The 26,674-nt window shown below is 38.7% G+C and overlaps 1 protein-coding gene across 6 annotated transcripts in view; it reads right to left on the reverse strand.

Moving 5' to 3' along the window:
• LOC137015060 (transcriptional enhancer factor TEF-3-like) overlaps nucleotides 1-26,674 on the reverse strand; it is a 46,045-nt gene that overhangs the window by 16,206 nt on the left and 3,165 nt on the right. For 3 of the 6 annotated variants that reach the window (XM_067379717.1, XM_067379716.1, XM_067379715.1), the window contains exons 2-5: nucleotides 23,385-23,694; nucleotides 5,157-5,205; nucleotides 3,253-3,317; nucleotides 377-439 (exon numbers count right to left, since the gene is read on the reverse strand). In XM_067379717.1, coding sequence (XP_067235818.1) covers nucleotides 377-439; nucleotides 3,253-3,317; nucleotides 5,157-5,205; nucleotides 23,385-23,501 — 294 coding nt within the window. In that variant the 5' untranslated portion in view covers nucleotides 23,502-23,694. Of the gene's footprint in view, nucleotides 1-376; nucleotides 440-3,252; nucleotides 3,318-5,156; nucleotides 5,206-7,554; nucleotides 7,565-23,384; nucleotides 23,695-26,674 lie in introns of those variants that run through there. The other 3 variants (XM_067379719.1, XM_067379718.1, XM_067379720.1) reach the window with 2 other exon arrangements.

Genomic DNA, 26,674 nt, shown 5'->3' on the forward strand with positions numbered 1-26,674 from the left:
GTGACCAGCAGCGCACTCGGACAGCTGGGCCAAGATGGCCGCCGGCCAATGGCTGAACTATGCCATATGATGAAAGACAAGAGCGCGCAAGGAGAAGACCCGATATTACCGAGCCGTCCGCTAAGCGCTTATACAGCCAGAGGTCACATGTTTTCTGAAAATTAGTGATGTGCTGAAATTGATTTATAGCGTGGTGTATGATATTGCCTGCAATTATATGTGTATCTGAATCATGCCTAGGCGACATTCACTCGGAGATTAATGAAACTGTCCAGAATTTGAGCCTCTCTTTGCATCATTAACAAACACTTTGGCTGTAAAGCAATAATGGTGCTAATTTGCAATCAGGTGATCAGCATTAGAGTTCACTATCTACCTTGAGTTTCACCTGAATCTCCCGAGCCTTCCGTCGCGCCAACACCTGAATGTGACTGGAGACCTGCGGAAAACACAAAGGCTTTAAAATCATTTCGGTAACACTTCATTTCGATGGTCCACTTAAAGGGTTAGTTCACCAAAAAATGACAATAATGTCATTAATTACTCACCCTCGTGTCATTCCACACCTGTAAGACCTTCGTTAATCTTCAGAACACAAATTAAGATATTTTTGTTGAAATTCAATGGCATTTCCTCTCTCAAGATCCATTAATGTACTAAAAACATATTTAAATCAGTTCATGTGAGTACAGTGGTTCAATATTAATATTATAAAGCCACGAGAATATTTTTGGTGCGCCAAAAAAACAAAATAACGACTTATATAGTGATGGCCGATTTCAAAACACTGATTCAGGAAGCTTCGGAGCATAATGAATCAGTGTATCGAATCATGATTCGGATCGCGTGTCAAACCGCCAAACTGCTGAAATCACGTGACTTTGGTGCTGCGAATCATGATTCGATACACTGATTCATTATGCTCCGAATCTTCCCGAAGCAGTGTTTTGAAATCGGCCATCACTAAATAAGTCGCTATTTTTTTTTTTTTGGCGCTCCAAAAATATTCTTGTCACTTTATAATATTAATATTGAACCACTGCACTCACATGAACTGATTTAAATATGTTTTTAGTACATTAATGGATCTTGAGAGAGGAAATGTCATTGCTGGCTATGGGGGCCTCACTCGGATTTCATCAAAAATATCTTAATTTGTGTTCTGAAGATTTACGAAGGTCTTACGGGTGTGGAACGACATGAGGGTGAGTAATAAATGACATTATTTTCATTTTTGGGTGAACTAACCTTTTAAGACATTCTAGAAACTATAAGTAACTTTGCAAGTACATGTGAACTAGCAGTCTGCTTGATATCTGCTAACACTTTATTTTGATACATACAGTGACATGTCAACTTATTCTACTAACCCTAACTCTAACCTAACAGTCTCTAATGAGAGACTGTAGTTGTTAATTAATGAGAGTTAGTTGACATGTAGTTGCAAAATTACTTGTAGTTAGTAAAATGTCTGGTGGATTATCGAAATAAAGTGTAAAGACATTCAAAATATACCAATGTATGTATATACAATGATTAACATATTGATGTTTGCATTATCCCTTTCACAAGATAGTCTCTGGTGTCCCCAGAATGTGTCTGTAAAGTTTCAGCTCAAAATCCCCCACAGATCATTTATTATATCTTGTCAAATTTGCCCCTATGTGGGTGTGAGCAAAAACACACCGTTTTTGTGTGTGTCCCTTTAAATGCAAATGAGCTGCTGCTCCCGCCCCCTTTCCAGAAGAGGGCGGAGCTTTAACAGCTCAACAACAACAAAGGTGGAGAATCTCCTTGAACTTTGAGCGTCATAACTTTGCAGATGTTGTTCACGCTCTAACAGCAACATTACACACTAACTATAGTTAAAAAAGTGAAATCATAATCAACAGTCCCTTTAAATCAGTGTTTCTGAACTAGTGGGTCATAAAGAGTGCAGTCAAAGAAACAACTGATGTGATGCGAGACTTTTATTTTGAAATACGTGCGTCAAAGCTTACACTTCTCTGTCAGACGTCAGAGTGTCTATGAAAATCAGTATCTACAATAATATGAGATGTTGTCAGGCTATTTGTCAGTGTCATTAATGTTATACGAAATGAAAAGTCTCTCACCTGAGAAAAAACAAAGTTTCCTGTCAGCCGTTATACTGTGCTCGCGGCGCACACATGCAAATGCGGTGGCGCGTGCTGTAAATCACTTCCATTTTAAATAAAGCGTAAAAGAAATCACGAGCATGCAACGTCGTAGTTAAGTTGTCAATTAGTAGGTCATGAATATATATATAATTTCAACCATCATTTGTCGTTATCAGGTGCGATTCTAGTTTCTCTTGTTTTTAGCTGTAACTTTTCCTCTCGGGCCCCAGCTCACCTCAACTCTCTCAGAGGGCTTAAGACTCAGTATGTGACAAGGCCTGAGTGACATCATGCGATATGGAACGCTATCGGATTCCAAACCCCCGCCGTGTGATGTGCCCCCGATCATAACGGGCCGACCGGAGGGCAGCAGTTGTTTGTGGGTCTAACGAGCAGGACTGAGAGAGGTGCTGAAGACACACACCGATATCTGATCCGCGCGATAAATCACACCACTGAAGTCCGTTTCAGCATGGAGGCCCTCAGGGGCCAAACATTTACACTCAGTGAAAGTCTGTTTGGGAGTTTAACAGGACAATCCCATCTCTAAATCCCAGTCTGACATTTGCTGTACTTCCTGTTGCTGTTAATGTGTGACATGGCAGTCAAATAAAAGCAATTAACCGATTTAATCCACTTAGCTTTAGTAGGGACAGGTTAAACTGTAGAGTTGCCGTCACAGATTTACATACAAATGCACTGCAAAATATCAATATCCAATTCTTATCCTATTCTTAAAACAAGAAAAATTAACTTTCAAATTTTAAATTTAAGAATTGTCTTAATTTTTATGTATATTTTTATTTGAAGTGACTGACATTGCATTGCATTTTATTATCAAACCAGAGCATTTCAGAGATTTCAGAGAACATATCTTGATTTAAGTTTAATTTTCTGACCTATTTTTTCTTGTTTTAAGCACAAATTTAATGAGGTTTATGCTTAAAACGAGAAGAAAAAACTTTGCTGATAGAATACGAAAAACATTCTCTGAAAACAAGTCAATTTTGCGTATTAATTAAATTTAGGCTTGTTTAAAAGGATGTTTAGATATTTTACAGGAAAACCAAATATTCTAGAATTGATATCACTGTAAGAATCCAGATTTCTCTACCTGTTTCCTGGTCCGTGTCTTTCCTGTTCGAAGCTTGATGTAGCGAGCAATTAGCTCGTTCCTTCCTGAAAAAAGAAAAAGGAAAGAAGTTTAGAGTCAACATAAAATTTGACTTCAGTAATGTGACATATTTCCCAAAGAAATCTCTTGCAAATGCAAATTTGTTCTGTATATGTACATAAACACAAACAATTATATATATATATATTAGTGCTGTCAAATCAAATAATCGTGACATCTAACAAAAGTTTGTTTACATAATATGTGTGTATATATATATTATTTATATATTATATATGTTTGTATACGTATGTGTCTGTATTTACATATACACACACAGAAATATATATGTAACAATATATGTACGCACATATATTACATAAGCACAAACTTTTGTCATAAATAATCACAATTAATTGATTTGACAAAAAACAACAAATAAAAACAATGTCTCAAACATCTCTATATATATAAATATAATAAAATATTTAATAAAAAACTACTAAACCATATATATCTATATACATACACACACAATGTATAATAAATACACAACAAATAAAAACTATATATATATATATATATATATATATATATATATATATAATAAAAACTATAACATTTATAATAAATAACTTTCTCTCTAGAAATAAATAAATAAATTAGATAAATTAATAAATAAAAATAAAATATTTAAATAAAATAAAATAAATAAATAATTAAACATTTAAAAATATATATATATATATAGAAAAAGATTTAGTAATAAGTAAATAATAAAATAAACTATATGCATTAGGGCTGGGAAGCAATTAAAAATTTTAATCTAATTAATTACATGATGTGGCGATTAATTTATCGTACATCAAATTTGGCTGACAAATTACCCCCAAAAGTCATTATTGTGTAAAGCATCAAATAGACATTACAAAAAGCAGATTCAGAAAGAAATATTTTATTTTATTCAACATAGAATTTATTACACAGACTTCTGGATCATGATTTTAGACCAGCTTTCAGATGCATTTTTTTAGTTCACTTGAGGCAGTTACTATGGCATTTTTTAACGATTTTTTATCAAATGCGCATCAATATAATACTAAATGCGAGGGCTCATCAATGTAATGTGCAGCACAAATCTCTCCACAAGACTCTCAAATATAATGTCTTTATGGATCTAATCTGGCTCAGATATTTGTGAGATGTCATATGACCTATGCAGGTCTGGTAAGTGCATTAAATGCGTTAAACATTGTAACGTTATTTTTTTTTCTGTAATTAATCTAATATACAGCCCTAATACGTACATTAAAACTTTACAAATTAAATGTAAATTTCAACTTTTGTTAATCTTTTGTCACGCATGACGTTTGTCTGCAGCTCAGGTTTGTTGCACGACTGATGTTGTGAACACATGGAGAACCGAGGAACATGTTGACAGTGACTTTGAGTAAGTACATCGCTAAAGTAAGACCTTCATCGACATGTGTGTGTGCTGGGGAATTTATCTGACTCTAGACAAAAACTCAACGTCACTGCATTGGTAATTGTGAAAGGGCACAGTGATGCAAATATCATGCCGCCCACCCCTACATGAGTGTCCATCTTCTCTGAGGTGATGCTTCTGCTGACAGACGGGTCACGCTGGATGAGGAGGTGAAGGGAATGAAAGGGTACGACCCGACACCCGTCGTGAAGTGATGCCACAGGCCTGGCGTAGAGAGACACAGCAGCTGGTCTGTGTGTCAATGTTTATAGAATATGCCTTAACGCCTCCCATAAATCTCAGCGCTTGTTCGTCCGGCAGGACTCCGGTTACTAGTACGAGTATACACCAGTACAGAACCCCTCAACAAAAATACCCTCTGAGTGGCTGTTTAGGAAGAAAATGTCAGAGAAATGACCTTGTGGGCATGAGAGGGTCAGACGTTGCTCTCCTCTTGGATATTTCTCCTAAAAGAGTTTTGGAGAAATAACAACAGACGCAAATGAGTTGTCTGAATGTGGATCAGATCATTTGAGTTCACAGCCTATCTGAACACAATTTGAGACATTGTTGATTTGAGATCTCTTCTAAAACTCCAGAGGAAACCCATGACAGATTAGAGCAGCCGTTTTTGTCAGCCAATAAAAGTGAATGGATTCGCTTTAGAGATGCCAGGCGTGTTTTTAACTTCAAGAGCTTCTCAAAGGCATCGTGTGAGATCTCACTCTCAGCTACACGAGTGTATGTGTGAAGATTTTCCACAAATACATATTTGGTCTACTATGATGTTGTTTACAGCAAAGTTGACATATAGCAACAACCTAGCAACCACCCAGAAGACCCTAGTAACTGCATAGTTTCATATAAATGCATCCAAAACACCCTACCACATATCAATGCAACGACATACAATGACAGCAAATGCAAAAATGAAATGAAGGGTGCTCACGAGCACCCCCTTTGCAGTCGATATGCACCTCAATGCGCACTCTTGTGTCATGAAAGTGCGGACTCGGAGGAAGGCCGCGAGGCAGAGTTGCCAGGTTTGTGTAACAAAACCAGCCCAATTGCTATTCAAAACCCGCCCAATCACAGCCAAAACTAGCCCAATTGAGTTCTGGTAAAAATCACGTTTCTGGTGGGGGGTGAGTGGGGACTGAAAAAAACACCCCATGGCAACAGTGTAGTAGCCCCCAAAAAAACGCAGGAAAACCGCAGACTTGGCAACACTGCCACAAAGGCTTAGGGTTCCATTTGAGACAGGGTCCAACTCAATTCTGATTCATGAACTAATGACTCTTAAGAGTCGGTTCTTTTTAGTAAATCAAAACAAGGCCCTGTCCCAAATGGCACACTTCATGCGCACCTGTGGTCTTTTGGACTTACAATGGGTGCTGCAAACATGTGTCCATTAAGTCCATGAGGCCATAGAGAGTCCCATTTGTCATTTTAGGTTTTAGAAGGGTGATCGCGAACGCCCCCCTGTGTGGCCAATATATGCGAATTCAATGCGCACTCTTGACCCGACAGTCAAAGCGCCATTATGCCATGAAAGTGCGAACTCCGCGAGCCGGGACTCAAACTCAGTTTGCCCGAAGCACAACATCGCTATATGTCGATGCTGCCCACGAGGCTATCGGCACCAACATTAGCTGGTTCTTTTAATAAACAGGTTAAAAAGAAGAGTAAGAATCTAACTGACAGAATAGTTTACTGACACTGAACTGAATCTATCAGAGCGGTAACTGAATCAACATCTGACTGGCTATTTAGTAATATTTAATTTCGTATAAAAATGAAGTTTTGTGTCAGTATTATTGTCCATATGACAAGACATGTTTTGTGATAAAGAAAGGAATATAACAGAATAGTGTACAAAAAGAACTGTATACCCACACTACTGTTGTTTTATTGTGCTTTTTATTATGGTATGTACTAGGCTCATGTGAGGGGTCATTGTGTTCACAGGGGCGGAGCTACAGAGGGGTCAGTTATATCAACTCCACTAGTGTGAAAACTGAGGCAGTCACCTGGAACCGTTTGAGACAGGGTCCAACTTGATTCTGATTCACAAACTAATGACTTCATGTGCACCTGTGGTATTGTGGACTTACAATGGGTGCTGCAAACATGTGTCCGCTAAGTCCACAAGACCGTAGAGTGTCCCGTTTGTCATTTTAGGTTTTAGAAGGGTGCCTGTGAGCGCCCCCTGTGTGGCCAATATATGTAAACTTGATGTGCACTCTTGACCCGACAGTCAAAGCGGCATTATGCCACGAAAGTGCAAAGTCAGAGGAAGATGACGAGGAATGGTTTCCAAGTTTGTGTATCATAGCCAAAACTAGCCCAATCCGGTAAGAGTGATGTTTCCGGTGGGGGTGGGGGATGGGGGGACTAAAAAAACAACCTGTGGCAATAGTGTAAAAGTAGCCCCCCAAAAAAAACCCTGCAGAAAAACCGCGGACTCTGCAACACTGCCGCGAGGGCTTAAGGCCCCGATATACTTGCAGCAAGGTTCTTTTTTGTTCTTCATTTAGATGTTAAACAAAGTTCGAAATACGTGAGCAGCAATATACATTTAGCGAACATCCTGACGCCGCCGACACTGCTGAGAGTGACAGTTAGATGAATATGTGAATAGCCTATGTGCTGCTTGCTTTCCTCTCAATAACAAAATATACACAACATCAAGCATTTTAAAGAAAAACATCTGATCATAACAACATGGGTATGTTAGCAGGAGCTCTGCAAATTAGCACTCCGGTAAAGTCACATCACGTTTATTTATGTTATGTTTTCACCGGCGGAGATCTTACCTCGATGGATTCATTAGACGAAATGAGTCAGAAGAGTTCAGCATGAAAGAAGGCGGAGCCTCTGTGCACACCTCCTATTACGTTATCGTCACGGACCAATGGTGGTACGGAGGAGTATTGCAGCTGGAGCGAGACTTTTCCTGAGAGTTCGCTTTGGCAAGCCATTTCGACTCCCAAAATGAACACAAAACAAACTTTGTTTTGACCTGATTTTGTTCAAAATTACGACACATCAGTTCGTTCTTCGATTTTGCTTGAAGTATATCGGGGCCTCCGGAGTTCCATTTGAGACAGGGTCCAACTCGATTCTGATTCCCAAACAAATGACTTTTATGAGCCGTTCTTTTTAGTGACCCAAAAACGTACAACATGACCAGTGTAGTCATGACTCACAAACTAATGACTCTTGAGTCCGTTCTTTTAAGTAAAATCAAACATATAGGCTGCATCCAAAATTGCATACTCTCGAGCAGGTACTTATTTTGAATAAGTATTTACTTCACGACCGCTAAAAAAGTACGTTCTACAGTATATAATATGAATGAAATTCAGATGTACTATATTCGGCATGTTGTCATTATCATGTGACCTACCAGTGTAAGTTGGGTTGCTTCACTGCCATTCATAAATCCTCTCCTATGGTGAAGTGGGAGAGAGAGGACGGGATCGGGAATGGTCCGCGAGGCGGGACTCAAACGCAGTTTGCCCGAAGCGCAACATCGCTATATGTCGGTGCTGCCCACGAGGCTCTCGGCACCAACATGAGCTGGTTCTTTTAATAAACAGGAGAGTGTGAATCCAACTGACAGAATCATTTACTGAATCAACATCTGACTGGCTATTTTCTGTCATATTTAGTAATATTTAATTTCATATAGAAATTAAGTTTTGTGTCAGTATTATTGTCCATATGACAACATGTCTAAAGACATTTTTGTGATAAATAAAGGAATATTCCTAAATATAACAGAGTTGTGTACAAAATGAACTGTATGTGCACACTACTGTTGTTTTATTGTGCTTTTTATTATGTTATGTACTAGGCTCATGTGAGGGGTCATTTTGTTCACAGGGGCGGAGCTACAGAGGGGTCATTGTGTTCACAGGGGCGGAGCTATAGAGGGTTCAGTCATATCAGTGAAAACTGAGACAGTCACCTGAAACCTTCACACGCACACTGTCCACCCCAAGGGTCTGAGTGGGGCTGAAATAAAGTCAGTGTCACGCAAAAGTACAGCAGCTCCCACAACGACCTCATAAATCCGTGACCTCCCACTCGACCTCTCTCTCTCTTTCTCTCTCTCTTTCTCCTCCTCCTCCTCTTCACATTCCAGTCATTCCTGATGTGTGAGTCCTTCAACGTCTGCTCAGCTCCAATAAACAACTAACACACACAAGCACATTATTACAAGACTTGTGCACACTACAAGACAAACCTAAAGGAAAGGAAATCATGCATCAGATCTCACTCTTAAAATAAAGGTTCCAATAGGGTGTTTTAGCAATGATGCCATAAAGAACCACTTCTCCAAGAATAAACAGAGAGCAAATGGAGACTTATGGTGAAGTCTCAGATGTTTCTCCTGAAAAAATCACTCTCATTGCCTCATTCTGCACCGTCAGTTTCTCAAACATCTGGAAGAGTGACAGTTAGAGAGCGGGCACATCTGTGCAGCAGACGGTCTCCTGAGGGGGTCGAGACTCAAGTCAACAAAGGGCACAGTTATTAGGGTTCACAAATGTGTAGAGTGAAATTAGACTGCTGCGGATCTCAAAGACAGTAACAAACATGATGAGCCGAGAAAATCAGAGAAAGACTGACATTCTGCATACAAATATACAAATGGATGTAAATAAAAGACTAAATAAAATAAAAAGACAGCAAAATATATAAAACATAAAAATAGTTAAACAAATTCAATCTAAAATAAAAAAAAAAAAATAATGTTAGATGTTCAGTTTAAAGCTAAAACTTTTTTTAAAATATTTTAAAATATTTTCATAAAATATCTTTTTTATAGTAGAAAAATAGTACAAGGTAGACTAAAAAAACTGCTAACAAATTTAAAATGTTCATAATTTTCTATACTCCAAATGAAATAAATAAAATAAAACACACCAGAATACATAAACATAAATAATAATAATAATAATAATAATACAAAAGTAAAATAATAAATATAAATATAAATACATATTTATTATAATAAATATAATATAAAATAAAAATATAAAATATCATAAATATAAATAATTTAATATTTAATAAATATAATAATGTTATACAACTTAACTTTGAAAAAGTTTCAGTTTAGACCTGAAAACACACAAAAACATAAAGAACGAATAACAAATTTAAACCACTGATAATACTTGACATTCCATTGTATTTATTTATGCGCATATTCAAATTTGGCACACCAGGTGTGACCTATCACATCACGCCACATCAAGAAACAGCAAATGAGATTTGAAATGAAGAACGGAAGATTTCTAATCAACTTGAATGTGCATCTGTTCCTCACAAAAGACTATCATAAGACTTTGGAAAACATGTATTCAGGAAAATAACTTATGTAATTTAGATTTTTAGTAAATCAAAAACATACAGCACGTCCACTGTAGTTTGAGTCGCGAACAAATGAGTCATATTTTTATGAATCAAAAACATACAACTCGACGAGTGATTCTTATAAGCTGGTTCGTTTAAATGAATCAAAAATGATCAGAACTGATTCACAAACAAATTATTCTTATGAACTGATTCTTTTGTAGTTTTGTAATTCATTTCAAATATTCAAATGAGATTTAAAAAGAAGGTAATATTAGTAGTGAATAATATCAATAATGATATTGAATGTGCATCTGTTCCTCACATAAAGCTATCATATAACTTCTATTCAGGAATAAATGTTATGACTAATAACAAGATATGTAATGTCTGTAAGATATGTAATAGAAATGTAAGGACTAATGTTATGGTCCCACTTTAGTTGCATGGAAAAGAGCCGCTCAAATCAACAAGAATATAATATGGGTTTGGAACGACATGAGGGTGAGCAAATGATGACAGACGGATGAGTGAAACCTTTAAGACTAAGCAGAAACTCTGATATTCTTCCTTGAAATCTCAGACTTAAATCACACAAACACACACATATTTAAGAGTGAAAGCCGAGTTGGCCGGTGTGTGTGACCAACAATCCTCCTCAGAAACACCCAAGTGTCCTGCACTGATGACCTCTGAGGGGCCACGACCCCACCGTGACCTTAGCAAAACAAAGAGAGGGAATGATCTTCAGCAGACCACCACAAACAAACTGACTCATTAGAACACTCGGAGACCTCAGACATAAACGAACCTCGAATGTGCCTGTGAAAACTCAAGCCTATGTGAGGGACGGGTGGCTTTTTCCATCTGTTTGACATGAGGCAGCTAATGAACGTCAATACACCCATTGACTCCCATAGCAATACTACTGTACTACTCATACTGTTAATTTCTGAGAAACACATGTCCAGGTCACATTTGAAAAATAAATAATAAATAAAAATGTTCATTAAGTTTAAAAAATTGACATTATTTTCATGACAGATGAACATATAATTCATTACCATTTTACAATTTTTCAATCATTTTTTACAATCATTTTTTTTTTTGTACGTTTTTTTTTTAAAGTTTTTTTTTGTGTAATTTCTGTGGTTTCATTAGATTTTTAACCAGACGTGATGCAATAAGATTCCAGTGACAAATAATTTGTCTGTCCACACCTGATGCAACACGACTATAAAACGCAATAAAGTCAATCAAAAAAAATATAGCTGCAAGCAGCAATTACAGGGTCAAGCCAAATAAGGGCAGGAAAGGAAATATTTGTGGACATCTGTGATCATGAGGTTAGGATTAAGCTGTTTAAATTACATTAGTTAAAGCACTTATAACATAATAACAGGGTTTTTAACTTGTGAACAGTAGGTGGCGCTATGACGAAACGCTACAAGCACCCTCAAGTCATGCCTGTGATGAAAAGATTAAAAAGATTTGAAGAGATAAAGCCGCATATCCATTTTGACGTGCTCGCAGTCAAATTTGTTGACACAGTATAAAACAACGGTTGCATCTATCAAATATCTTTTAAAAGTGCCCTAGAGCGTTCTTTCACAAAATGTAATATAAGTATAAGGTGTCCCCTGAATGTGTCTGTGAAGTTTCAGCTCAAAAGATTTTTTTTAATTAATTTTTTTAACTGCCTATTTTGGGGCATCATTAACTATGTGTCGATTCAGGCTGCGTCCCCTTTAAATCTCTCGCTCCCTGCCCTCCCGAGCTCTCGACTATAATACAGTGCATAAACAAAGTTCACACAGCTAATATAACCCTCAAATGGATCTTTACAAGATGTTCGTCATGCATACTGCATGCATGCGTTGGATCATGTGAGTATAGTATTTATTTAGATGTTTACATTTGATTCTGAATGAGTTTGATAGTGCTCCGTGGCTAACGCTAACAATACATTACATTTATAAAGAATGAAGTTGTGTTTATGAATTATACAGACTGCAAGTGTTTAAAAATGAAAATAGCAACAGCTCTTGTCTCCATGAATACATTAAGAAACGATGCTAACTTTAACCACATTTAACAGTACATTAGCAACATGCTAACGAAACATTTAGAAAGACAATTTAAAAATATCACTAAAAATATCATGATATCATGGATCATGTCAGTTATTATTGCTCCATCTGCCATTTTTCGCTGCTGTTCTTGCTTGCTTACCTAGTCTGATGATTCAGCTGTGCACAGATCCAGACGTTAATACTGGCTGCCCTTGTGTAATGCCTTGAACACGGGCTGGCATATGCAAATATTGGGGGCGTACATATTAATGATCCCGACTGTTACGTAACAGTCGGTGTTGAGATTCGCCTGTTTTCTGGAGGTCTTTTAAACAAATGAGATTTATATAAGAAGGAGGAAACAATGGAGTTTGAGACTCACTGTATGTCTTTTCCATGTACTGAACTCTTGTTATTCAACTATGCCAAGATAAATTCAATTTTTGATTCTAGGGCACCTTTAATAAAATTTTGTCATGAGTGTCTGTAGATGCTACATACCAAATTTCGTAAAACTTACAAATTTTGTAGGAGGAGTTAAAAAAAAAAAGTAGATTTTGTATAAAATACAACATGCCAGACAGTAAGTATGTTAGAATATGGCAAATTTGGTATCATAGGACTTGGCATAGGCCAACAAATATCATTATGTAAGCTAAAATGACAATATGTTGATTTTTTTTCATACATTTTCATACATTTTATTATATCTCTTGACCATGAAAACTTTACAGGTCCTCTCAGATCATGGCCTTGATGAATCATACGCATTGTTCACGCGTTCTTAAAACACAGCATTTTATGACAAAATTCTAAATAGCCGACGCCTATAATGACCGACTAAAGAAAATTGGATATTGTTCAACTTGAGGCACTGTGCATGCCTCAAGGAATCTAAGGAGACCATCCTCATGATTTTAGGACAAGGCATTCAAGTTATAAGCAAAAATAGCCATTTTTCCTATCTCAGCACCAGTAGGTGGCACTGTGGCGATACTGTGCATGTACCCCCAAGTCATAACTGTTATGACATGTACCAAGTTTGGTGTCAATACACCAAATCATTGCGAAGATACAGCATCAAATCCATTTTTGTATGCTCGCCGTCTAATTCCTTGACGCGCAATACGAGAACAGATTGGCGGATCAAAAATCTTTTAATAACTTTTTGCCTGGAGTGTGAGTAGATGCTACATACTCAATTTAGGGGGAGGGGGGCGTTCGAAAAGGAAGGGAAAATTAAAAATTACAAAAAAAAAAGTTGACTTACACATCAAAAGTTGTGAGCATAAACATGAGTGATTCTTTGAACTGTTGGTGGCGCTAGAGGGTTTGAGGGAGAGACTCCAAATTTGCTATGGTAACATTTCAGACTGTCCTCTATCTGTGTGCCAAATTTCATAACTTTTTATCATACGGTTTTGTGGGCTTCCATAGACTCGAGAGCAGAAGAAGAAAACGATTTCAATAATCACAGCCAATCAGAAGCTGTCAGCAAGCCCCCGGCACTCGCAACTAAATGAATAAGTAACGTTACATACTGAAATTCATGAATATTACACCATTTTAACATTATAAAAAATACATACTGAGTTACTGAAACAATCATAGAATACACTTGTCTGTTCATACTTTTATTCAGCAAAGATGCATTAAATTGATCAAAAGTGACAGTAAAGATGCTACAAATTTTCACAAACTTTCCACAAAAATATGAAGCAGCAAAACTGCTTCCAACATTGATAATAATCATAAATGTTTCTTGAGCATCAAATCATCATATTAGAATGATTTCTGAAGGATCATGTGACACTGAAGACTGGAGTAATGATGCTGAAAATTCAGCTTTGATCACAGGAATAAATTATATTTTAACATATATTCAAATAGAAAACGGTTATTTTGAATTATAATAATATTTCACAATATTACTGTTTTTACTGTATTTTTAATCAAATAAATGCTGCCTTGGTGAGCAGATAAGATATTAAAAAATCTTAACGACCACAAACTTTTGAACTATAGTGTAAATACTTTAATTTTAATATCATTATTTTATTTTACACTATTTTTTTTACATAACAGTAATGAGAAAGATTTTTTTCTCATTACAGTAATACTCATTTGTGAGGAAATAGTGCATACTTGTCTTGAAAATAATGTCACGAGAATATTAAAATCTTAAAATACTTAAAATACTAACGTCTGTTGTACAGTCTGAGACTCACACAGCTGGGATTTCTCATTCTCCAGCTCCCATCCCATATTCCTCCACAACCCTGAAAAAATGTCCATTAAATGACAAGTCCTGATTTTCTTGAACAACTTCTGAACAGGTGGAGAAGTGCTCCATTATGTGGGTACTTATCTTGCGACGGGATGCTTGGGAGCCATTAAACCATGGCGAATGTATTTCCTTTCAGCGGCTGTGTGTAATTTTACGGGTCGGGAGAGTGAATGCATTACGGTACAGTGACGACGAAAGCCAAGAACTGTTTTCTTTGGCAAAGCCTGTTGAGCTTTCGCCCAGCACACCAAAAACCAAACAATCTAAGTGCGCTGGTACGCTCAGCTGGATAATAACTCTGATGTGTGACACACGTAATAGCCAGTGAGTTTCCATGCAAATATGCTACAAACACCAGAAGAAGAAGGGATGGCGGTGGAGGAATTTTATAAAACCTCTGGAAAAAGGTCACGAGTGCATTGTGGGAATTCTCGTCATTCTTTAACCGCTCAGCACTGTAGATTGTCGCTATTTGCGTGATTATCTGAAATTGCAGCCATGAATGAAGCTCTATCTGATTTCCGCCCAAGCACTGTTGGGTTGAGGTTTCTCTTAAAGCTCAAGACATTATAAAACTTTCGGTCTGCTTCCTGACCTCAGGAACACTGGGAGCAGGCGGTTTCCTAAATAAAACAGATAGAGTACAAGGACTAACTTTTTACAGCCTTCTTTGAATGTAAAATCTTTTTGCACTGTACTCAACCCTGGGTTTACAACATCTTAAACAAGGATAAAGCAACGTTTTACACTTGTTATTGTTTAGAAACAGACAAAACCAATCAAAAACTGCATCAGTGCTCATCTCATTAAATATTCATGTGTTTGTACTGCTGCTTTCAAATCTGGAATGGGAAGACGACTGGGTCAGCTTTTATCGGTTAAATAAATAGCTTATTAATAATTTAAAATTCAGTCATTACAGACCTGTATGACTTTTTCTCTTGTGGAAAACAAAATGGAATTTTTTTAAGAATCTTTATCCATCTCCATACAAATACATGTTAAAACATGAATGAAATAAATGGTTTAAAATGTAAATTTATTTTTCAATTAAAAAATGATTGATTCATTTATTTTATACAGATTAATTTAATATTTATTGATTTATTTATTTTCATTTTATGTTATATATATATATATATATATATATATTAAATATATTAATATAAAATTATTTAATTGTAAAATATATATATTTAATTATAAAAGTATAAAAATATATTTAAATAAATTTTTAGAAATATATATATACATATATATATATATATATATATATATATATATATATATATATATATATATATATATAATTTTTATTTATTATATTTTATATATTTTTTATATAATTAATATAAAAAATTATACACACATATTATATATATACTTATATTTGTTAAGCTTGGTTTATTAAAAATATTTTCTATAATTATAATTATATATATAAGTGAAAAGTTAAAATAATATATTACAATAATAATACAATTATTTATTTTAGAATTGAATTGTATTATTTTTTGTTATATGTGTGTGTGTGTGTGGAATATTAAAATTGAATTCATTAAAATTGAAATTCAAAATTAACAATCATATGATAGCTTTGTGTGAGGAATATTCCCAAAATTTAAATGTTTTGAATGACATGAGCCAGAGTAAATAATGTTAATTTTCATTTTTGTGTGAACTACCCCGTTCACAGCTTGAGTGGTTGAGAGAGGTGATGAGTATTGATAGATGAGCAGGATGAGTGATTTGTCTGAGCTGATAGTGGCTGATACTGAGCTCAATGTAATCCCAGTGTTAACACCATCAGGAGGAGAGGCCTGTCTCTCTCTCTCTTTCTCTCTGTCTGTCTGTCTGTCTCTCCTCGTGTGCTGTAAATCCAGTCGTGTCTGTGTGCTTGAGGAGAGGCAGCTGGAGGTGAACTGAAAGGCAACACACACACAAACTCACTCAACGCGGTCGCGAGAGGGGGCCGCAGAAACAGGTGCAAACCGCAGCACTCTGCACCCCCTTTATGTTTATTTGTCCCTCTCTGTCGCACATGCTCAAAGGGTAAACGTCCATTCTCGTGTCGGGTTACACCCTCTCTGCCTTGAACTCAGGGCTCTGGATGCCCATGGCGTGCCATTCCGGACGCGCTTTGCCGCTCCCAAACTACCGGCCCCAACCCTAGGGGCTGATAGATCCACCCCAGATGCCCCCTTTTGCCCCCTACGACCCTCCCTCACCACCTCTGCAGCGATACTGACACGGCTTTTTAAAGCTTCACAGCTGATCGGAAGATGACAGAGACACACATCCTCTCGCTGTCCTTCTCATCCAGCGTTCGGTCCAAATCAAGCTGCACCAACCCATCACTGGGTCATTTCTTGCAATCAACAGGTCTGGATCTGACAGACAGACATTTATAAGAAAAACACACATTGGCTATAGGCTATTTATAGCGATGCATATTCATATGCATGTCATATTTAGACATTTCGATGCATCACAAGAAAAAGCAACGTTTGCATCGAGAGCTGCTGCTGATATTGTATGCATTTGGAAAAATGATTGTGCGTTACAGGCTCATTTTATGTTTGGGCAGCTTATTTTCTGTTCGTGAAAACTATTAAACAATTCAAAAGATTTCTTCAGAGTTTGACTGACTTGTAGAGAAAATCTGAAAATCCACAAAAATCACCAGAAATGTGAATTAAGAGAGGGTCTTGATGAATCAAATTAATTCGAACATGTCCTAGATAAGTTAAAGGGATAGTTCCCCAAAAAATGAATATTTTAAAATTTTTAAAATTTCTGCAAGAGCGAGGTGACGTTCATTCTCGTGTTACGCAGCACGTTTGAGCTTCAGCAAGAACCAATGAGGTTCATTCTCGTGTTACGCATCACGTTTGAGCTTCAGCAAGAACCAATGAGGTTCATTCTCGTGTTACGCATCACGTTTGAGCTTCAGCAAGAACCAATGAGGTTCATTCTCGTGTTACGCAGCACGTTTGAGCTTCAGCAAGAACCAATGAGGTTCATTCTCGTGTTACGCATCACGTTTGAGCTTCAGCAAGAACCAATGAGGTTCATTCTCGTGTTACGCATCACGTTTGAGCTTCAGCAAGAACCAATGAGGTTCATTCTCGTGTTACGCAGCACGTTTGAGCTTCAGCAAGAACCAATGAGGTTCATTCTCGTGTTACGCATCACGTTTGAGCTTCAGCAAGAACCAATGAGGTTCATTGAGCTTCAGCAAGAACCAATGAGGTTCATTCTCGTGTTACGCAGCACGTTTGAGCTTCAGCAAGAACCAATGAGGTTCATTCTCGTGTTACGCAGCACGTTTGAGCTTCAGCAAGAACCAATGAGGTTCATTCTCGTGTTACGCATCACGTTTGAGCTTCAGCAAGAACCAATGAGGTTCATTCTCGTGTTACGCAGCATGTTTGAGCTTCAGCAAGAACCAATGAGGTTCATTCTCGTGTTACGCAGCACGTTTGAGCTTCAGCAAGAACCAATGAGGTTCATTCTCGTGTTACGCAGCACGTTTGAGCTTCAGCAAGAACCAATGAGGTTCATTCTAGTGTTACGCAGCACGTTTGAGCTTCAGCAAGAACCAATGAGGTTCATTCTCGTGTTACGCAGCACGTTTGAGCTTCAGCAAGAACCAATGAGGTTCATTCTCGTGTTACGCAGCACGTTTGAGCTTCAGCAAGAACCAATGAGGTTCATTCTCGTGTTACGCAGCACGTTTGAGCTTCAGCAAGAACCAATGAGGTTCATTCTCGTGTTACGCAGCACGTTTGAGCTTCAGCAAGAACCAATGAGGTTCATTCTCGTGTTACGCAGCACGTTTGAGCTTCCTCAAGAACCAATGAGGTTCATTCTCGTGTTACACAGCACGTTTGAGCTTCAGCGAAAACCAATGAGGTTCATTCTCGTGTTACGCAGCACGTTTGAGCTTCAGCAAGAACCAATGAGGTTCATTCTCGTGTTACGCAGCACGTTTGATCTTCAGCAAGAACCAATGAGGTTCATTCTCGTGTTACGCAGCACGTTTGAGCTTCAGCAAGAACCAATGAGGTTCATTCTCGTGTTACGCAGCACGTTTGATCTTCAGCAAGAACCAATGAGGTTCATTCTCGTGTTACGCAGCACGTTTGATCTTCAGCAAGAACCAATGAGGTTCATTCTCGTGTTACGCAGCACGTTTGAGCTTCAGCAAGAACCAATGAGGTTCATTCTCGTGTTACGCAGCACATTTGAGCTTCAGCAAGAACCAACGAGTTTCATTCTCGTGTTACGCAGCACGTTTGAGCTTCAGCAAGAACCAACGAGTTTCATTCTCGTGTTACGCAGCATGTTTGAGCTTCAGCAAGAACCAATGAGGTTCATTCTCGTGTTACGCAGCACGTTTGAGCTTCAGCAAGAACCAGTGAGGTTCATTCTCATGTTACGCAGCACGTTTGAGTTTCGGCAAGAACCAATGAGGTTCATTCACATGTTACGCAGCACATTTGAGCTTCAGCAAGAACCAATGAGGTCCATTCTTGTGTTACGCAGCACGTTTGAGCTTCGGCAAGAACCAACGAGGTTCATTCTCGTGTTACACAGCACGTTTGAGCTTCGGCAAGAACCAACGAGGTTCATTCTCATGTTACGCAGCGCGTTTGAGCTTCAGCAAGAACCAATGAGGTTCATTCTCATGTTACGCAGCAAGTTTGAGCTTCAGCAAGAACCAATGAGGTCCATTCTTGTGTTACGCAGCACGTTTGAGCTTCGGCAAGAACCAACGAGGTTCATTCTCATGTTACGCGGCACGTTTGAGCTTCAGCAAGAACCAATGAGGTCCATTCTTGTGTTACGCAGCACGTTTGAGCTTCGGCAAGAACCAACGAGGTTCATTCTCATGTTACGCGGCACGTTTGAGCTTCAGCGAGAACCAGTGAGGTTCATTCTCGTGTTACGCAGCACATTTGAGCTTCAGCAAGAACCAACGAGGTTCATTCTCGTGTTACGCAGCACGCTTGAGCTTCAGCAAGAACCAATGAGGTCCATTCTCGTGTTACGCAGCACGTTTGAGCTTCGGCAAGAACCAACGAGGTTCATTCTCGTGTTACGCAGCACGCTTGAGCTTCAGCAAGAACCAGTGAGGTTCATTCTCGTGTTACGCAGCACGTTTGAGCTTCAGCGAGAACCAGTGAGGTTCATTCTCGTGTTACGCAGCACGTTTGAGCTTCATCAAGAACCAACGATGTTCATTCTCGTGTTACGCAGCACGTTTGAGCCTCCTCAAGAACCAATGAGGTTCATTCTCGTGTTATTCAGCAAGTTTGAGCTTCAGCAAGAACCAATGAGGTTCATTCTCGTGTTACGCAGCACGTTTGAGCTTCAGCAAGAACCAATGAGGTTTATTCTCGTGTTACGCAGCAAGTTTGAGCTTCAGCAAGAACCAATGAGGTTCATTCTCGTGTTACGCAGCACGTTTGAGCTTCCTCAAGAACCAATGAGGTTCATTCTCGTGTTACACAGCACGTTTGAGCTTCAGCGAAAACCAATGAGGTTCATTCTCGTGTTACGCAGCACGTTTGAGCTTCAGCAAGAACCAATGAGGTTCATTCTCGTGTTACGCAGCACGTTTGATCTTCAGCAAGAACCAATGAGGTTCATTCTCGTGTTACGCAGCACGTTTGAGCTTCAGCAAGAACCAATGAGATTCATTCTCGTGTTACGCAGCACGTTTGAGCTTCAGCAAGAACCAACGAGGTTCATTCTCGTGTTACGCAGCACGCTTGAGCTTCAGCAAGAACCAATGAGGTCCATTCTCGTGTTACGCAGCACGTTTGAGCTTCGGCAAGAACCAACGAGTTTCATTCTCGTGTTACGCAGCACGCTTGAGCTTCAGCAAGAACCAGTGAGGTTCATTCTCGTGTTACGCAGCACGTTTGAGCTTCAGCGAGAACCAGTGAGGTTCATTCTCGTGTTACGCAGCACGTTTGAGCTTCAGCAAGAACCAACGATGTTCATTCTCGTGTTACGCAGCACGTTTGAGCCTCCTCAAGAACCAATGAGGTTCATTCTCGTGTTATTCAGCAAGTTTGAGCTTCAGCAAGAACCAATGAGGTTCATTCTCGTGTTACGCAGCACGTTTGAGCTTCAGCAAGAACCAATGAGGTTTATTCTCGTGTTACGCAGCAAGTTTGAGCTTCAGCAAGAACCAATGAGGTTCATTCTCGTGTTATGCAGCAAGTTTGAGCTTCAGCAAGAACCAATGAGGTTCATTCTCGTGTTATGCAGCAAGTTTGAGCTTCAGCAAGAACCAATGAGGTTCATTCTCGTGTTACGCAGCACGTTTGAGCTTCATCAAGAACCAATGAGGTTCATTCTCGTGTTACGCAGCATGTTTGAGCTTCAGAAAGAACCAATGAGGTTCATTCTCATGTTACGCAGCACGTTTGAGCTTCATCAAGAACCAATGAGGTTCATTCTCATGTTATGCAGCACGTTTGAGCTTCATCAAGAACCAATGAGGTTCATTCTCATGTTACGCAGCACGTTTGAGCTTCATCAAGAACCAATGAGGTTCATTCTCATGTTATGCAGCACGTTTGAGCTTCAGCAAGAACCAATGAGGTTCATTCTCGTGTTACGCAGCACGTTTGAGCTTCAGCAAGAACCAATGAGGTTCATTCTCGTGTTACGCAGCACGTTTGAGCTTCAGCAAGAACCAATGAGGTTCATTCTCGTGTTACGCAGCACGTTTGAGCTTCAGCAAGAACCAATGAGGTTCATTCTCGTGTTACGCATCACGTTTGAGCTTCAGCAAGAACCAATGAGGTTCATTCTCGTGTTACGCAGCACATTTGAGCTTCAGCAAGAACCAATGAGGTTCATTCTCGTGTTACGCAGCACATTTGAGCTTCAGCAAGAACCAATGAGGTTCATTCTCGTGTTACGCAGCACATTTGAGCTTCATCAAGAACCAATGAGGTTCATTCTCGTGTTACGCAGCACGTTTGAGCTTCAGCAAGAACCAATGACGTTCATTCTCGTGTTACGCAGCTCGTTTGAGCTTCAGCAAGAACCAATGAGATTCATTCTCGTGTTACGCAGCACGTTTGAGCTTCAGCAAGAACCAATGAGGTTCATTCTCGTGTTACGCAGCACGTTTGAGCTTCAGCAAGAACCAATGAGGTTCATTCTCGTGTTACGCAGCACGTTTGAGCTTCAGCAAGAACCAATGAGGTTCATTCTCGTGTTACGCAGCACGTTTGAGCTTCAGCAAGAACCAATGAGATTCATTCTCGTGTTACGCAGCACGTTTGAGCTTCAGCAAGAACCAATGAGGTTCATTCTCGTGTTACGCAGCACGTTTGAGCTTCAGCAAGAACCAATGAGGTCCATTCTCGTGTTACGCAGCACGTTTGAGCTTCATCAAGAACCAATGAGGTTCATTCTCGTGTTACGCATCACGTTTGAGCTTCAGCAAGAACCAATGAGGTTCATTCTCGTGTTACGCAGCACATTTGAGCTTCAGCAAGAACCAATGAGGTTCATTCTCGTGTTACGCAGCACATTTGAGCTTCAGCAAGAACCAATGAGGTTCATTCTCGTGTTACGCAGCATGTTTGAGCTTCAGCAAGAACCAATGAGGTTCATTCTCGTGTTACGCAGCACGTTTGAGCTTCAGCAAGAACCAATGAGGTTCATTCTCGTGTTACGCAGCACGTTTGAGCTTCAGCAAGAACCAATGAGATTCATTCTCGTGTTACGCAGCACGTTTGAGCTTCAGCAAGAACCAATGAGGTTCATTCTCGTGTTACGCAGCACGTTTGAGCTTCAGCAAGAACCAATGAGGTCCATTCTCGTGTTACGCAGCACGTTTGAGCTTCATCAAGAACCAATGAGGTTCATTCTCGTGTTACGCATCACGTTTGAGCTTCAGCAAGAACCAATGAGGTTCATTCTCGTGTTACGCAGCACATTTGAGCTTCAGCAAGAACCAATGAGGTTCATTCTCGTGTTACGCAGCACATTTGAGCTTCAGCAAGAACCAATGAGGTTCATTCTCGTGTTACGCAGCACATTTGAGCTTCAGCAAGAACCAATGAGGTTCATTCTCGTGTTACGCAGCACATTTGAGCTTCATCAAGAACCAATGAGGTTCATTCTCGTGTTACGCAGCACGTTTGAGCTTCAGCAAGAACCAATGACGTTCATTCTCGTGTTACGCAGCATGTTTGAGCTTCAGCAAGAACCAATGAGATTCATTCTCGTGTTACGCAGCACGTTTGAGCTTCAGAAAGAACCAATGAGGTTCATTCTCGTGTTACGCAGCACGTTTGAGCTTCAGAAAGAACCAATGAGGTTCATTCTCATGTTACGCAGCACGTTTGAGCTTCAGCAAGAACCAATGAGGTTCATTCTCGTGTTACGCAGCACGTTTGAGCTTCAGAAAGAACCAATGAGGTTCATTCTCATGTTACGCAGCACGTTTGAGCTTCAGCAAGAACCAATGAGGTTCATTCTCATGTTACGCAGCACGTTTGAGCTTCAGAAAGAACCAATGAGGTTCATTCTCATGTTACGCAGCACGTTTGAGCTTCAGAAAGAACCAATGAGGTTCATTCTCGTGTTACGCAGCACGTTTGAGCTTCAGCGAAAACCAAAGTCTTACAGGTTTGAGGGTGAGTAAATAAGTAAATTATGACTTTTAATACTATGTTACTTTTAACAAACTTAAAAGGTACTTTTAAATACTTCTGAGCTACTTTTAAGGAATAAATATTTGGGAAAAAACTAAATGCAATATGTTCTCAGATGTTAGGAAAACCACATTAATATTTCCCTGTGGTGCCATTGGTGCAGAAATCTCATCAAAATCCCCGATTGGCTGCAAAAGAAAATGCAGAGAGGCAAAAGGGGAGGGGCATACCGTACATCTTGCCCTCATCGGAGAGAATGATCTTGCGTCGGCCACAGGGCGGATAGATCGCCAGCGCCTCTTGAAAGCTCTGCTCAATATCCGGACTCCACACACCCTCTGCATCATTCTCCAGAGGCTTATCCAATCCTTCGCTCAGCTCCTCGCTAGCGCCCCCCGGAGAGGACGCTGATACCCACTCGGACGACAGGATTGTGGTGGGAGAGAGCAAAACGCCCTAGTGGATACTGAGGCTCTGGAAAAGGCTGTGGCAGGTAAATGACAGGTTTTCCCTGATCTGGAACCGGGCAGAAGCTCAATCCTACAAAGAGAAGAACACGTTAGTAAGAGTTCCATTAGAGCTCAAATCTAAAGAAAGATGTAGAAGATACAGTATGTAAATACAATAAAAGCAATGCAAATACAATTAAAAAAATATAGCTGCAAGCAGCAATTACGTGGATTAGATGGCTGAGCAGATTGATTTGGTCATTAAACTCACATTGGTAAATTTAATAAAAGTAGCTAAAATGAATACAAATCTATGGTTTTATAACAGTAGGTGGTGCTGTCACCACATTTGTGTAATATTCTTGTGACTATGTAGCAATGTTGCACACAAAGTTTTGTGGTAATACGCAAAAGCACTGGTGAGATAATTCCTGACTTCCTGTTTGGCGTCTTCGCAAACAACTTTGTTAAAGTTTATCGGGAAAAATGGTGCTGAATTCACTATTTTCCAATAAACCATAGCGAAGTTGCTTGTGAAGATGCCAAACAGGAAGTCAGGAATAATCTTGCTACTGCTTTTGTGTATTAACATGAAACTTCAATTGGCCACGAGAATATCAAGCAATTGTTGTGATAGCAAAATAGTGAAAATGGTGTTGAACACCAAAGATTTAGTAAGTGACTTTTACGAGACTTGGTCTGAAGATTCAAGATTGGATGAACTTTTGTGGGAGTAGTAGCATAAAAAAGTGTGTGAATTAAAAATGACAGATATTTTAATAAAAAATCGTACATATTGTGCCTTTAAGATCATCTCGGAAGATTCAATGGAAAAAAACCCACACAATTTGCTATTACATCATCCAGATTAGCCATTGCTATTGCAGATGTTACTATATTACACAAGATGTTATCGGCAGGGTTCCAGTCGGGTGTCATTTCGACGTGAATAAGATGACCCCCATCAGAAAGCTTCCCAGACTCCATAATCCTACTTGGAAAAAGCGCCTTGGTTCCCAAATCACATAAGTAGGGGACGCAGAGTGACACCGCGAATGCAGCCAGACTGGGCTATTTTAAGAGAGCTGATCGGGGGTTCCGCAAAACAAATACACACACTTTGCTTTAGTGTCACTTCCACTTCATGAGTTTAACAGCATGCAATCCAAAGAAAGATCCATGTAAACAAGAGGTGCAGAGTTTAGTTCCAACACACATACCTAGTTTTCAAATAAGCCTGAAGGACTTGATTAGCTGGATCAAGTGTGTTTAATTGAAGCTAAACTCTACAAGACTGTGGCCTTCCATTAACTTTTTTGTGTTGTACCCCTGATTAGTATTAAATGCAAATATATGGTTTCCCTCAAACATTTGGAAAAAATTCTGGGAATTTGTGAGTGTGTGTACAGGAAGATGAGAGCTGTTGAGCAAAGGTGCGTCATTCGCCTCTGACTCAATCACCCCGTTTTACTCTGAGCTCGACTTCCTGTACAAAACACGCTCTCACTCACAGATCGGAGCAAATACCCTTGAATTTCTGAACGAAACTAATGCTTGATGCAGAACTGACTCCAAAAACAAAATATAGCAACATTTTAAACATTTACACACTTTCTACAACTACAAAAACAAAACAAATAAAACCAACAAACAAAACAAAATGCATATACTATTACAGTATTTATGAATATCTTGAATTAAATTTTTTATATTTTCTGTTTAATTTGAGTCATTTTAAAGTGATTTTACCATGGTTAAAATGGTTTTAAACCACTTTGTATTGTGCATGGCTCAGAAAACCCCTTAACCGTAGCAAAATCACAAAAAAATTGGTGGGTTATTGCTTTAGTTTATAATGAGTTTCCATTATTCCACACAAATAAATGGTTTTGGGAAGAATTAAAATGATAAAGTTCACCCAAAAACCCTGAAAATTCTAACATCATTTACTCATCCGTATGTTGTTCCAAACTAGTAGGCTATGAATGTTTTTCTTTTATGAAAAAAGAAGATATTTGGAGAAATGTTTTTTTTGTCCACTTTTTCAAAGTCAATGGGGTCCAATGTTGTTTGGTTCCCAATGTTCTTCACAATATCTTCTTTTGTGTTCCACAGAAGAAAGAAAGTCATAGAGGATTGGATTAACATGGGGTTGAAAACGAAAGTTGAGTAAAAGACATGAAACCTTTCCAGTTCATAAGCACGCACATACACACACACACACACACACACACAGTACATTCACATGTCTGTGTAACAAACATACAGAACAAACACACACTGCACACGACTCATGGACCATAAAACAAACATAAACACACTAAAAATCCACTTTAATCAGGGCTGGAATGTGAAGCTGTGAGTCGCTGTGAGCCTACACACACACACACACACACAGGATATTAGCTATGGGCCGTACATTAATTTAAAGCTCATATTGTTTGACCAATAACAGCATAGCCGGAGGAGCCGGTCAGCTCTGATCAAGAGTTCCTGACACACAGCGAGTGTCTCGTTAAGAGCGTCTCTTATAACAGTGTTAATGTGATAATAGCACTAAAACAACACAACTGCCTTTAAGGTTAAATGTGGCTATGGCTGCAGCAATGCAAACACAACATTATTTTAATGCTGCAAATGCAGATATGTTACAGATTTACTGCACTAAACAAATTTACCATGGTGCTACCACGTTTTTCAGACATGCACCGTGGTAATACCATAGTCTTGGAAGTACTATTAAAGTACCATAAAAAATATCAAATTATTACCATTGCTATACTACTACAGCACTTTCCTGAAAGTGATAACATAAATGTTGTAATCCTCCACAAAACAACCCCCAGGACAAACCCAGTAGTTGGGTTAAATGTTTGCCCAACCTGCTGGGTAGTTTTATTTAACTCAACTATTGTTTAAAAATGACTAAATTGCTTGCTTAAAATGAACCCAAAATATGTTGGAATTTAACATTCTATTAATATTTTTAATAAATGAACATTTATTATTAAGTTCAACGAATACTAATTAAACAATAAACAATTATTACATTTCTTATTAATAAATGTTCG

Source organism: Chanodichthys erythropterus, chromosome 24 (assembly GCF_024489055.1).
Source record: "Chanodichthys erythropterus isolate Z2021 chromosome 24, ASM2448905v1, whole genome shotgun sequence".
Lineage (NCBI taxonomy): Eukaryota > Metazoa > Chordata > Actinopteri > Cypriniformes > Xenocyprididae > Chanodichthys > Chanodichthys erythropterus.